The 13,821-nt window shown below is 50.0% G+C and overlaps 1 protein-coding gene across 1 annotated transcript in view; it reads left to right on the top strand.

Annotated features, from left to right (window-relative positions):
- The window catches only part of ccdc33 (coiled-coil domain containing 33), a 340,583-nt gene that overhangs the window by 230,215 nt on the left and 96,547 nt on the right, over positions 1-13,821 (top strand). Inside the window, 1 exon segment of the mRNA XM_085972306.1 lies at positions 4,957-5,202. Within this exon segment, the coding sequence (XP_085828432.1) occupies positions 4,957-5,202 (246 nt within the window).

The raw sequence follows: 13,821 nt of genomic DNA, 5'->3' as shown, positions 1-13,821 counted from the left end.
GCTGGAAAAGTTAGCGCCAGGCGCCAATCATTCTCAGCTTTCGATAAATTCAATGTTAGCGCTCCAGGAAGGAACTGGAGTGTTAAATCAAGAGCTACCGCTTCCCTACTGGAGCGCTAAATCAAGAGCTACCGCTTCCCCACTGGAGCGCTAAATCAAGGGCTACCGCTTCCCTACTGGAGCGCTAAATCAAGAGCTACCGTTTCCCTACTGGAGCGCTAAATCAAGAGCTACCGTTTCCCTACTGGAGCGCTAAATCAAGAGCTACCGCTTCCCTACTGGAGCGCTAAATCAAGGGCTACCGCTTCCCTACTGGAGCGCTAAATCAAGAGCTACCGCTTCCCTACTGGAGCGCTAAATCAAGGGCTACCGCTTCCCTACTGGAGCGCTAAATCAAGAGCTACCGCTTCCCTACTGGAGCGCTAAATCAAGGGCTACCGCTTCCCTACTGGAGCGCTAAATCAAGAGCTACCGCTTCCCTACTGGAGCGCTAAATCAAGGGCTACCGCTTCCCTACTGGAGCGCTAAATCAAGGGCTACCGCTTCCCTACTGGAGCGCTAAATCAAGGGCTACCGCTTCCCTACTGGAGCGCTAAATCAAGAGCTACCGCTTCCCTACTGGAGTGCTAAATCAAGAGCTACCGCTTCCCTACTGGAGCGCTAAATCAAGCAGGGCGGGAGGGAGGTGAGGGGGCGGGGGCGGTAGAGATGCAGCGCTGCACAATGACCACCGCAGCGCTGCCGGGTTCCGAGGGCTCTTTCCCTCCCTGAAAGGGAAGGGCCGTCGCTGCAGGCTCTGAATTTCAGCAATCTGCCTCGTTACCGACGGCAGCCGGGATCCTCGCCGATCAGCCCCGAGCACTCTAACCGAGTGCGGGGCTGGTCAACCGCGCCATTTCAAATCTTTCAAAATGCACCCTAAAGGAAGGAAACACATTTCTCCTGAAGACCAGCGGCCTCACCTTTAATTAGCGCCCCCAAAGCACCCGGCCTCCCGAACAACGCCTCCCGCAGCTGCCGGTGTTGTCACCCAGTTGCAGGGACGGAACCGAATCTCGGTACCGGGGCGCTGCGCGACCGGATGACGTCACGATCTCCGGGCGCAGGAGATGGTGGCGCTAGGGGTTACCGCCATCGCAAACCTCGATGGGAAGTTCGCGAGTGTCGGTATTCTCGCTGCGCCCGGTCGCAAAGCCGGTAGCGCCCTGTTATCACCCCCTGGAGGCGCTAACAGGAGGCGCAAAGGAGGCGAATTTCTAGCACGCTCTGTCTTAAACTGCTATCTACTTGTGTGTACTCGGAGGGCTCCTCAGGGAATGATGTCATTATTGCCTGTGAAATGTTGAGTGTGTACGACACTCTATGATCTAATGTAAACGCAAATGTCGTTCATTGAGTATCTAATGTCGGCTGTGGCTCACTGGGTGGCACTTTTGCCTCAGAGTCAGAAGGTTGTGGGTTCACGTCCCCACTCCAGAGACTTGAGCACAAAATCCAGGCTGACACTCCCAGTGCAGCGTTGTTGGAGTGCTGCACTGTTGGAGGAGCCGTCTCTCGGATGAGATGTTAAACTGAGGCCCTGTCTGCTCTTTCAGGTGGACGTAAAAGATCCCATTGCCACTATTTTGAACAGGGAGCTCTCCCCAGTGTCCTGGCCAACATCCCTCAACCAACACCATCAAAAAATGACTAACCAGCCATTTATCTTATTGCTGTCTGTGGGATCTTGCTGTGTATAAATTATCTGGCGTGCTTGCCTACGTACCAACAGTGACTACGCTTCAAAAGTTGACTGTAAAAATTCAGTTGCTTTGCGCATTCCGTTAGCGCCCTAAGAGGGCAAAGCAACTAGCGCCTGGGCGTGGCGCCACCAATGCCTCCCACGAAATTCAGCAGGAGGTTAGCGGCGGCGGTAACCGGTAGTGCCCCACGGCGCTGTGCCGCCGGCGATGACATCATCGCCATGCACAGCACCCTGCTCGCGCCCCAGCCGCAATCTTCGGTAGCGCCCTCTGACTTACCGCCGGACGCTATGTCCGACAGTGTCAGGGGGGGCCTACCTGCGGCCGGGGAGGCGCTATTTAAAGGCGAGGTGCGGGGTGGCTGTTTTTGTTGCTGGCCGCCTGCCAGCACCTGCCTGCGCTCCCGTCCCCAGCCTCCTGATTCGCCCTCCCGCGGAGTGCCGGCTGCGCTCCGTGAGCCCGGCACTTCTCCTGAGTGCCCTCTTTTGCCGGTGCTCCCAATCCCTGGTGGCCCAGCTGGGCCCCGGGTCGCACTGCGCAAGGCCCTTCCCCTTTAAGAAGGGGAGGAAGGCCTGCAATACCGCGGCGCGACGTGCCGCAGCGCACATAGTGCCGCGATATTCCCTCGCAGCGCCCCCAAGAGGGAGGCGGGGCACTTCCAGTAGCACCCCGCTTCCCTCTTGGGGCGCTACCACTCAATTTCCGTCGCAGGGGGGTGCTAATTTTTCCAGGGTGCTAAAAGTAGCGCCCCGGCGAAGTTAGCGCCCCAAAGGGGGTGCGACCCAATTTCTAACCCAAGGAGTTTGGACGCACTTACAGATGACTCCTGTTTTAAAAGAGTACAAGGTGGCCGGACTGTTTCTTTTTTCTCAGCCATCCCTTTAGAAAGTTGGGCACTTGCACAGCCCACTGTCTGATAACAATTAGATTAGAGACCATCCGGAGAAATGAAACTGTGCCTGTTTAGCAGGAAATGATGGGCCTAAATCTCATTAATGTGCCGGGTAAGTCGGTCTCTGTCTTCTTTTTGAGAGGAAGTGCACGGAGATGCATTACTTGAATCATTAGAACCTATCATTTGTCGCAAAGCCCTCTTTGACCACAGGTACGGGTTAAAAGACACAAGGCTATATTTCCCACTGTTTTAAACGTGGTGCTTGTATCGTTCTTCCTCTCATCGGGCCCATTCTCACCTCGGCTGAATCCTTTGAAGTACAGGAAACTCTTTGGTATCCGGCACCGACGGGACCGGCGTGTTGCCGGTTGATTAAAAATTCCGGATGACGGAGAGGGTTATCTACCGAGGCTATTTTTAACAAACAAAGAGTCAGACTCCTGTTATTGAGGTGTTTGGACTTCCGACAGCGCCAAGAAGCCGAGTAGTGGCAGTTTGGAGAACTACCCCCACTGACTAACTCGGCCACCGCGGGAGACTCGGACTCGGCAACATTGCCGGTTATTGAGGTGTTGTTTCCGGAGTATGAATTTTGCCGGTTAATAGAGAATTCCGGATATTTAGGTGCCGTTTAAACGAGAGTTTCCTGTAATTGCGGACGGGGGAAGTCAATCGCTTATGTATTTTTTTTTAAGATACGGAGAGACGATGGTTAATGAAGACAGACTGGAAATGCTTTGGGTGTGTGTTAGTGAACACACAGTGTAACCCGGGGAAAATCCACTCACACCAATTTGTCCGTTAACAGCGAACTGAGGGAGAATGTAACCTGTCGTTACTTGATTATAAGAGAAATCAGCCAGGTGATTGATGCACACCGTCAGAGCGCTGAGCTACAAGGATAGCCTCGCAAAGTGAGCCTTTCAGCCGGCTGTTGAGAAGCGGCCTTATGTGGTAGAAAATGTTATGGTGAGAATTACTTGAGAACCTTGCTGTGCGCAAATTGATTGCCACTTCCGATCGATAACAACAGTCCCTGCACTTCACGATAACCCATTGTACGTGGGACCGTTAGAGCAGTGATGGGAAAACTCAATTTCTGCTCTGTTTAAGGGGCTTGGCTTTGGCCAGTGATACCAGTTCTTCGGGTGTTGTTCTGTGCCCTCACTGGGCATAGGAAGGATGTCCTTATCTGAGGAAGGATGTTCTTGCCATGGAGGGAGTGCAGCGAAGATTCACCAGACTGATACCTGGGATGGCAGGAATGATGTATGAGGAGAGATTGGGTTGATTGGGCTTATACTTGCTGGAGTTTAGAAGAATGAGAGGGGATCTCATTGAAACTTATAAAATTCTAACAGGACTAGACAGACTAGATGCAGGAAGGATGTTCCCGATGGCGGGGGAGTCCAGAACCAGGGGTCACAGTCTAAGGATAAGGGGACTGAGATGAGGAGGAATTTCTTCACCCAGAGGGTGGTGAACCTGTGGAATTCTCTACCACAGAAGGCAGTTGAGGCCAATTCATTAAATATATTCAAGAAGGAGTTAGATATATTTCTTAAGGCTAAAGGGATCAAGGGATATGGGGAGAAAGCAGGGACAGGGTACTGAGTTTGGATGATCAGCCATGATCTCATTGAATGGCGGAGCAGGCTCGAGGGGCCTAATGGCCTACTCCTGCTCCTATCTTCTATGTTTCTATGTTTCTATAGGCCTCACCTCACTTATGCTCCAGTGCTGCCTCTGGTGCTCTACAAGCAGCAGAGTAAGTCCTCCCAAACCAAACTGGAGAGTAGAAGTAAATTTACTTTGTTAGAAAGTATGAAACAAACTTGCATTTCTATAGCGCCTTTCACGCCGTCCCAGAGAGCTTTGCAGCCAGTTAAGTAATTGTGAAGTGCTGTCACTCTTGTAATGTAGGAAACGCAGCAGACAATTTGCACACAGCAAGATCCCACATGAGATAGACAAACAGGTAATCTGTTTTAGTGATGTTGGTTGAGGGATAAACATTGGTCAGGACACCGGGGAGAACTCCCCCTGCTCTTCTTCGAAATAGTGCCATGGGAGCTTTTATGTCCACCTGAGAGCAGAGGGGGCCTCGCTTTCACCTGAAAGACGGCACCTCCGACAGTGCGGCACTCCCTCAGCACTGCACTGGAGCGTCAGCCTAGATTTTTGTGCTCGAGTCTCTGGAGTGGGACTCGAACCCACAACCTTTTGACTCAGAGGCGAGGGTGCTACCCACTGAGCTTCATTGACCACTGTTGAAATAACTCCCTGAAAGCCATCAGAATTTTTCTTTATATATTTCAGCAACCGGATTCGATTCTTGCTGCGACCGATCCCCACCATTTGCTGTCCCTGGACTCAAAATCACCAGGGACCTCAAAACCACCGGGGACCTCCCTGAACTTAAAGCAGCAGACAGCCACAGTGGCTACACTGCCTGCTGCCAACCCAGACACCGCCTCAGGACTCCGCCTGTCAAATATGGAAGAGGTGACTCATTCACCAACCCAGGAAGGGACTGCAGAGTTTCCAGCAGCACCTGGTGTAAAGGTACTTCAGAAAGGTTTTAATTGTTTTAAAACAGATGGACGTTTGAGTGAGCTGTGTAGCTCTTTCAAGAGAGTATAGGAGTTACAAAAACAGAAATAAGAAAACTTGCATTTCTATAGCGCCTGCCACGACCACTGGACAGCCCAAAGCGCTTTACAGCCAATTAGGTACGTTTTGAAGTGGAGTCACTGTTGTAATGTGGGAAATGCAGCAGCCAATTTGCGCACAGCAAGCTCCCACAAACAGCAATGTGATAATAACCAGATAATCTGTTTTTGGTGTGTTGATTGAGGGATAAATATTGACCCGTTGAACTCCCCCTGCTCTTCTTCAAAATAGTGGCCTTGGAATCTTTTGCATCCACCTGAGAGAGCAGACGGGGCCTCGGCTTAACGTCTCATCCGATAGACGGCACCTCCGACAGTGCGGCACTCCCTCAGCGCTGCACTGGGAGCGTCAGCCTAGATTTTTGCAGGGGGACTATGAACCCACGACCTTCTGACTCAGAGGCGAGAGAGTGCTGTCCACTGAGCCACGGAGAATAAATGGGTAAACAGCTGCATTAAAATAATAGCAGATGGAAGAAGGTTACACGACAGTATTAAGCGTTCGTCTGTAAATATGGCCACAGTAACCTCTCGGTGACAGCTTGTTACTTTTGACTTGAGCCTTGAGAATTGCAAACCAGACACTGTCTGTGTGGTGCGCCATCTTGTGGTGGAATGTATTCTTTGCAGACTGCAGAAAGAAATAAGCCAGGAGTCGGGTTAACCAGTGGGACTACAGGTGTACAAATCCCGATCCACGGCTCTGATAGCTTTTGAATATGTAAACATTGCCTCTCCATAAGCTAGCTGGTGCCTCCCGTTCTCCTACAGTCTGTCCTCCAAAAGGACGGTTGTTAAGAAGCACATCCAAGTTTACGCCCATCTTAAAGCTCCCAGAGTTTGGGCATGTGCTGATTCACGATCCCCTCCCAACACATGGTCCTGATGTGAGTTGCCGGGAGTGTCAAAGACAAAAATTGAGATGTGTGGGAGAGGAAGAATTCTCACTGAAGAGATTTTTGTTATATGACCCCTGCCTCAGCTCATCTGCTGCTGAAACCCTCATCCAGGCCTTTGTTACCTCTAGACTCGTCTAATCCAATTCTCTCCTCCCACCTTGCACCCTTTGTAAACTTTAACTCATCTAAAACTCCGCTGCCCGTGTCCGAACTCGCACCAAGTCCCGTTTCACCCATCACCCCTGTGCTCGCTGACCTACACTGGCTCCCAGTGTACCAACAACTTGATTACAAAAATCCTCATCCTTGTTTTCAAAATCCCACCATGGCCTCGGCCCTCTCCCTATCTCTGAAATCTCTTCCAGCCCCCACAACCCTCCTGAGATCTCTGCGCTCCTCCAGTTCTAGCCTCCACCATTGGCGGCCGTGCCTTCAGCCGCCTGGGCCCTAAGCTCAGGAATTCCCTCCCTAAACCTCTCCGCCTCTCTCTCCTCCTTTAAGACGCTCCTTAAAACCTACCTCTTTGACCGAGCTGTCCTAATTTCTCCTTATGTGGCTCGGTGTCGAGTTTTGTTTGATTTACGCTGCTGTGAAGCCCCTCTGGGACGCTTTACTACGTTAAAGGCACGATTGTCCTTAATAAAATAGTCGGACGGCCAGCTTCTTCGGAGCAATGCCACAGGAGATCTGCTGGTCTGTGATGGGTTCTCCAGGCCTGTCTGTGGATAGATGATGAGACTCAGGCTGAAGGGCTGACACCAAAGACTGGACACGGCTTTTAACATCAGTCAGATATTGAAGTTCTCAGCGTCGCTAAGAGACTGAGAGCGCCTTTTTTTATTTGGATTTTTTTTTAATTTGCTCGGCTGCCTGTAGGCTACAGCTGTAGCTATTAAGATTTTTTTCCCCCCACCCGCTCTCACACACTCCTGATCTTTTGTTATTTGTGTTCTAATGCAAAAAGGAAAAAGAAGAAAGGGCCCTCAGGCACCTCACGCCCCTGTGCTAGGCTGCGGAGCCTGTCAAGAGAACGAAGGGAAAATAATTGAAAGTTGCCTGAACTGGTGAGGAAGAAAAAAAGTAATACATTTTTGAGGAACTGTATGCATCGGTGGATGTTAAAATCACCCGAAGCTTTAACGTTGAAATGGGAGCTGTTCAGGGTGCTGATTGGGAGAGAGCATCGACAGGCCATGGATTGGCATAGAAACATAGAAGATAGGAGCAGGAGTAGGCCATTCAGCCCCTCGAGCCTGTTCCGCCATTTAATGGGATCATGGCTGATCATCCAAACTCAGTACCCTGTCCCTGCTTTCTCCCCATATCACTTGATCCCTTTAGCCTTAAGAAATATATCTAACTCCTTCTTGAATATATTTAATGAATTGGCCTCCACTGCCTTCTGTGGTAGAGAATTCCACAGGTTCACCACTCTCTGGGTGAAGAAATTCCTCCTCATCTCAATCCTAAATGGCTTACCCCTTATCCTTAGACTGTGACCCCTGGTTCTGGACTCCCCCGCCATTGGGAACATCCTTCCTGCATCTAGTCTGTCTAGTGCTGTTAGAATTTTATACGTTTCAATGAGATCCCCTCTCATTCTTCTAAACTCCAGCGAGTATAAGCCCAATCGACCCAATCGAGCGGCTTGAGTTGGGGACTCTCTCTACCAGGCGAAGGACTCCCTCAATGTTCTATTGAGGCGAGAGCCTGCTTGGGGTCCTATTGAGCTGAGGACTCTCTCAGGCTCCCTTGAGTTGAGTCATCTAGAGCCATCTTTTGTCTCTTTACCTGTCCTATTACCATCTCGTCTCGCCTTGAATATCTCTTAATGTCTCTTCACCTCCCCCAGACCTTCCCTTTTGTTCTTTCATCCCCTCCCCCATTTCCCAGCCCCCAAACTTGCTTTTTCATCCGTTTCATTTCCTGCTTTTTTTCTCAGTTCTGACGAAGGGTCTTCGACCTGAAACGTTAGCTCTGTTTCTCTCTCCACGGATGCTGCCTGGCCTGCTGAGTTTTTCCAGCGTTTTCTGTTGTTATATAAACTGATGAAGGGGTTTGATAGGGTAGACGTAGAGAAGATGTTCCCACTTGTGGGTGGAATCCAAAACTACAGGCCATAAATATAAGATAGTCACTAATAAATCCAATAGGGAATTCAGGAGAAACTTCTTCAACCAGAGAATGGTTAGAATGTGGAACTCGCTACCACACGGAGTGGTTGAGGCTAATAGCACAGATGCACTTAATAGGAAGCTAGATAAACACATGAGGGAGAAAGGAATAGAAGGTTATGCTGATGGGGGTGAGATGAAGTTTGCGCCCTCTTCACCCCACAAGTGATTATCTTTAGCTATGCCGCCTAGTCCACAGTCCTCCATTGTGGCTCATCCTCCACTTCACCCTCAGAGGACCATCGCTCAGTCACTGCATCGTCAAGAACCTTCTCTCATAACCACTTTGCAATGTTGACACCCTCCCTGCTTTGAAACACCTCCTAAAAACCTGGCTGTGGGAGGGGGGAATGGAGATGGGATTGTACACGTGTATTCCAACCTCCGCCCCCCCCATCCCGCCCCATCCCCGTATTTTTATTGAAGAAATAAAATGAACACTTTTTAAGGGCTGGATTTTCATTGGGCCGTGGAGGCGGGATTGGAGGCGTGTGGGGTGTTAAAATCCCGAAATCGGGGGAGGGGCACGAACCCATCCCGCCCCCAACCCACCTCCGTGCCAGTTTCAAAGGAGGCGGGTACCTGACCCGCACTGGGACCCGCCTCCCTGAGGCGGGAAAGGGATTAGTGCCAATTAACTGCCTGTTAACAGGTAATTAACAGGCAGTTTTTAGCCTAATCCCTATTTTCATTGGTGAAATGTGGGATTCCCGACGGCTCCAAACCACGCCAAGTTAGCGAGGCGGGCCGTCGGGATTAAGGGCTTGGAGGGGTCGAGATGTCCGGTGTTCAGGTGAGTGATGGGTGCATGAGTGCAGAGGTAAGTGTGTTTGGTCTGGGTAAAGTGTTTAAAGAAGTTTTACTTACCTTTACAGCCTTCCTTCCTTTAGGCCTCGGGAGTCCCTCACCTCACCGGCACAGAAAGCAGAATGGCCGCGAGCTGTCAAAATCTGCAGCATTCAGCTTTCTGTTCTGGAGAGATCTCTAAATCAGCCTGAGAGGAAGGAATTAACTTAGTGTACAGATTGTCAGTGTTTGACAGCTTCAAAGAGCTGTCAAACGCTGATATTTCATCTGTCAAAAGCTCTTGACAGATGAAATGTCAATCTGTGACGTCACCTGTTGCCGGGTGGCCCTTAATTGGCCTGCTGAGCCTGCTGGGTGGGCTCAACAAGGTCAATCAAGTGAAAATCGCGTGGGTTGGCCACAACTCGATGGAGGCGGGACTACAACCCCAAAAGTTGTAGTCCCGCCTTCTACACGCCTGCAGTATCAAAATCCAGCCCTTTTTGTCTCCGAACTTGTTCAGGATACTTTTTCCTGCAATATGAATGTATCTTCAGTTAGGAGCTTCTTAATTGATAGGAAGGACCTCTGCCTTGGTTAATATAAAACTGACCAGATTCCTCACATATTACGTTTTCTTTTCCTCTATTTTCAACTGAAACGCTGGTATGACTGGTGGAAAACACAGGTCCAAATGGTACAATACGGCCAATTTAAGGAAACACGGTGACATGAATCAGTCATTCATGAAAGAAAGACTTATGAAATAATACTGAGCGGCCTGCGGGTGGCGCTGTCCAGGGAGAGTATAAATACTCGGGCACGGGCCCAGCTTGCGCAGGACATTCTTAACAGGAACTAGTGAAGGACACAACTAGACCTCCATGTTGTAAAACAGTTGATTAAAGCTTTGTTTAACGCTTAGACCAAGTGCCTAGTAGTTTTCTTACGTTACACGGCATTGGGGTGCGTAACATCTTCAGATAGACGCCTCGAACATGGAGCTCTCTGTTTCCCACTTCAAGATTTGAACACATCCTGTAGACCGACAGTCCAGTGTGGCACCGAGGGGGCAATGTCGGGGGGTGCCCTCTTCAGATGAGGTAGTAAACCACGGCCCTCAATTGGGGGGGGGCTGGGGTTGGGGTGGAATTTAATGACCCCTTGGCATTGTTCAATGCCCCTGGTTAACATCCTTCTCTTAAACCATCATTAATGATAGCGTCAGCTGTGGTTCGGTGGGTAGCACTCTCGCCTCTGAGTCAGAAGGTTGTGGGTTCAAGTCCCACTCCAAGGACTCGAGCACAAAAATCTAGGCTGACGTTCCAATTGAGTAGCCCCGTGCTCCTCCTCCACGTGGCTGTCCACTAACGTGTGGAGTGGCTCCTTTTTATTGTATGAGTTTGTTTCCGTATTGTGCCTTTTTTTTTTGTCCGCTGTGGCTCAGTGGGTAGCTCGCTCTCGCTCTCGCGCGCATTTCTCCAGCGCCTTTCACCACCTCAGGACGTCCCAAAGCGCTTTACAGCCAATGAAGTACTTTTGCAGACATAACAACAGGAAGTGCTGGAAACGCTCAGCGGGTCAGGCAGCATCGAGGAGCGAGAAACAGAGTCAACAGTTCTGACGAAGGGTCCTCGATCCGAAACGTTGACTCTCTCTCTCCTCGATGCTGCCTGACCTGCAGGCACTTTCTGTTGCTATTTCAGATTTCCAGCCTCCGAAGTATTTTGCTAAAGTACTTTTGCATTGTAGTCACTGCTGTAATGTAGTACTGTAAATGACGGTCACTGCACTTGGCAAGCGGTTCACTGAAGGACTTTGAGCCATTTTTAAGAGATGTGATAAAGTGTCATATAAACCCAACGCTTTCTTACTTAACATTTTCTATATTATAATGTGATCAGCACAAAAATCACTAGATATCGCCAATTCGTCGTGCCATTGAGGTAAACAACACAGTATCATTAATATCTAAATCGCTGCTATTACCCTTATCTAGAGGTAACAGAAAGAGATACGGATTGACTAAACCCTATTATACCCGTTAAATAATATGTAATTCTGATGTACCCTTCTCTAATCTGGACTTTTTGAATTGGCAATTAAATGTTTGTATCAGCCTCGAGCAGCTGGGCTACAGGCAGCTTGCAGACAAGCCTCAATGGATTGAAAAGCGCCGATCGTGTCCCTCAATTGTGTCGAGTCTTTAGGAAGCGAGATTAACTATTTCCCGATAAACCACTGAAGGGAGTAATTAAATTGTCTGACTGTGGTTCTGATTAGGAAGGGAGCTGTAAGTGAGCCTGCAGAGAGCTGCCCGACACTCGTGCAGCTGATTTTGCGAGGTAGCCTGTTTGATGTTGAATGCGTCGACTGCACTGGCACGGGTGTTGAACACGGGGTGAGATTGTCAGGATTATTTTGTGGGAGGCCCTGTAGAATTTATAATTGAGCAGCGTTCTGCGCACGCCCTCGTTCCGAAGCAACATTTGATTCGAATATTATCGTGCCAGAACGTCGAAGAATGACCGCATTTTGCCCACTGCTCTAATGGCGATGTTAACCCATTCTTTAAAAAAAATAGGCTTGGCTCCGTCGATGAGACTCTCGCCTCTGAGCTGTGGGTTCAAGCCCCACGCTCGGAATTTGAGCACGTGATCTGGCTCGATACGCTGAGGCAGTGTTGAGGGGGTGCTGCCTTGTCAGAGGTGCCGTCCTTCAGATGGTGTGACTAAACCCATCGACCTGTCCCAGCGGTCTGGGTGGGCATGAGTGAGCCTACGGTACTCCCCAGAGAATAAGCAGGGAGTCTCGTTCAATTATTCTCTCTGGACCAGCACAACGAGAAGGCAGGTTAACCGGACAGCTCATTGCTGCTGATGCCAAAATGGCTGCTTTGTTTGTTTACAAATGTTAGGCACCGCAGTTGAGAATAATTTGTTGTAGGCAAAGCACTTTGAGTTGTGAAAAGACAAATTCTTGCGTTCCTGGAGAAAACGAAGGAATTTTTAAATGAATACGTAGGAGGAAAAATTCGATTGATTAGCGCCTCCCGTTCGTGCCCTAAGAGGGTGCTAATGGGGCGCAAAGCAACTAGTGCCCAAGCGCGCCGATGTTTGTGCCGCTTGCGAAATTGACCAGACATTTTACGGTGGCGCTAAACACTACCGCCACGATCTCCTGCGCCCACAGATCGTGACGTCAGTCGAGCGTGCAACGCCCCGGTAGCACCCCAGACCGGATATTGAGTCGCGCCCCCTGCCTTAGCGCCTGCCGCTAGGAACGACAGGTAGAGGGGAACGTTTTCAAGTCGGGCAGGGGCTAGGGGAGCGCTATTTAAAGGTGGGCGCTTCCTGCCTTTTCTTGTCGGCAAAATGTTTGGTTTTAACGCTGTCCTAAGGAGTTTTGGCCCTCAGCACCACTTTTGAGGTTCCTAAGTGCCGAGCTCTTCCCCTGGGCCTCTCCATTAGTGCCTCCAACACAATTGCTTTAGAGGTCTCTCCAGGCCTTGATTCAAGGCTGCAATGAGCAGGGTGTGGCTGGCCAGCAAGATGGCCCCTCCCCTTTAAGAACTGGTCGGCGCCAGTCTGTCTGGCTTCCATGGTAACCAACATCGTCTGAGATTCGGTAGCGTTCTGAGGTCGCGCCTCGCTCCCCGACGTCTGCGCCTTAAGAGAGGTGTGTAGCGACTGATTTAGCGCTCAAATCACCTCCAGGGGGGGGGCGATAGAGGCGAATTTTGCAGTCGGAGGCGGTAATTAGTGCCGGGCGCTAAACTGAGCGCCCGGCCGATATTAGCGCCCCAAAATGGGCGATACCCAATGTTTCCCCCATAGAGTTTCCGCTGGGTTTTCGGCGCAGTTTGCCCGAAATCACCATCACCCACGGGAAAAGATCGCGGAATTTTAAGCGCAAATTATGTTCAGCGCAAATCGAGTTTCCGCGATCTTTTGCGCGAATTTTTTTTTAAAACGGCGTGCTGGAAGCCAGCCCCGCCCACAGGCCTGGCCACGCCCCCAGGATGAATTGATCGCCGCGGCGAGTTTCCGCTAATTGCGCTCGTTTGCGGGCTTTCGAGGAGGCTCCAAGAATTAAGCTGGTCCTTTGGGTGCAAGGACACTAATAGGAACGTTTTTAAAGGCTTTTAAATATAATCTGTTTTTTTAATTTACTAAGAAACCGACTGCTGTACCCCAATAGAACTAGCAAATGGGTCTGTACAGATTTTTAAGTAATTTGCGGTAGTTTAAAATCGGGCTACTCACCGGTGGTGGATTGACACTCTGATTAAAAATGCTTACTATTTTGTGATTAGCCCAAGGGCACAGGCACGATGGGCCGAATGGCCTCCTTCTGTGCTGTACCATTCTATGATTCTGCTCTATATGCATGCGGGTGATGCGGTCCATTGGAACTCCAGCGGAGACTTGCACTGTGAATGATGGGGCACAGCTTTGTGACTGCAATAGAAACATAGAAACATAGAAGATAGGAGCAGGAGTAGGCCATTCGGCCCTTCGAGCCTGCTCCACCATTCAATGCGATCATGGCTGATCATCCAAATTCAGTACCCTGTCCCTGCTTTCTCCCCATATCCCTTGATCCCTTTAGCCTTAAGAAACATATCTAACTCCTTCTTGAATATATTTAATG

This window comes from Somniosus microcephalus, chromosome 32 (assembly GCF_052327205.1).
Source record: "Somniosus microcephalus isolate GS21.2 chromosome 32, FLI_Smic_1.0, whole genome shotgun sequence".
NCBI classification, from domain to species: domain Eukaryota; kingdom Metazoa; phylum Chordata; class Chondrichthyes; order Squaliformes; family Somniosidae; genus Somniosus; species Somniosus microcephalus.
This window is presented reverse-complemented; position numbering and strand designations above follow the sequence as displayed.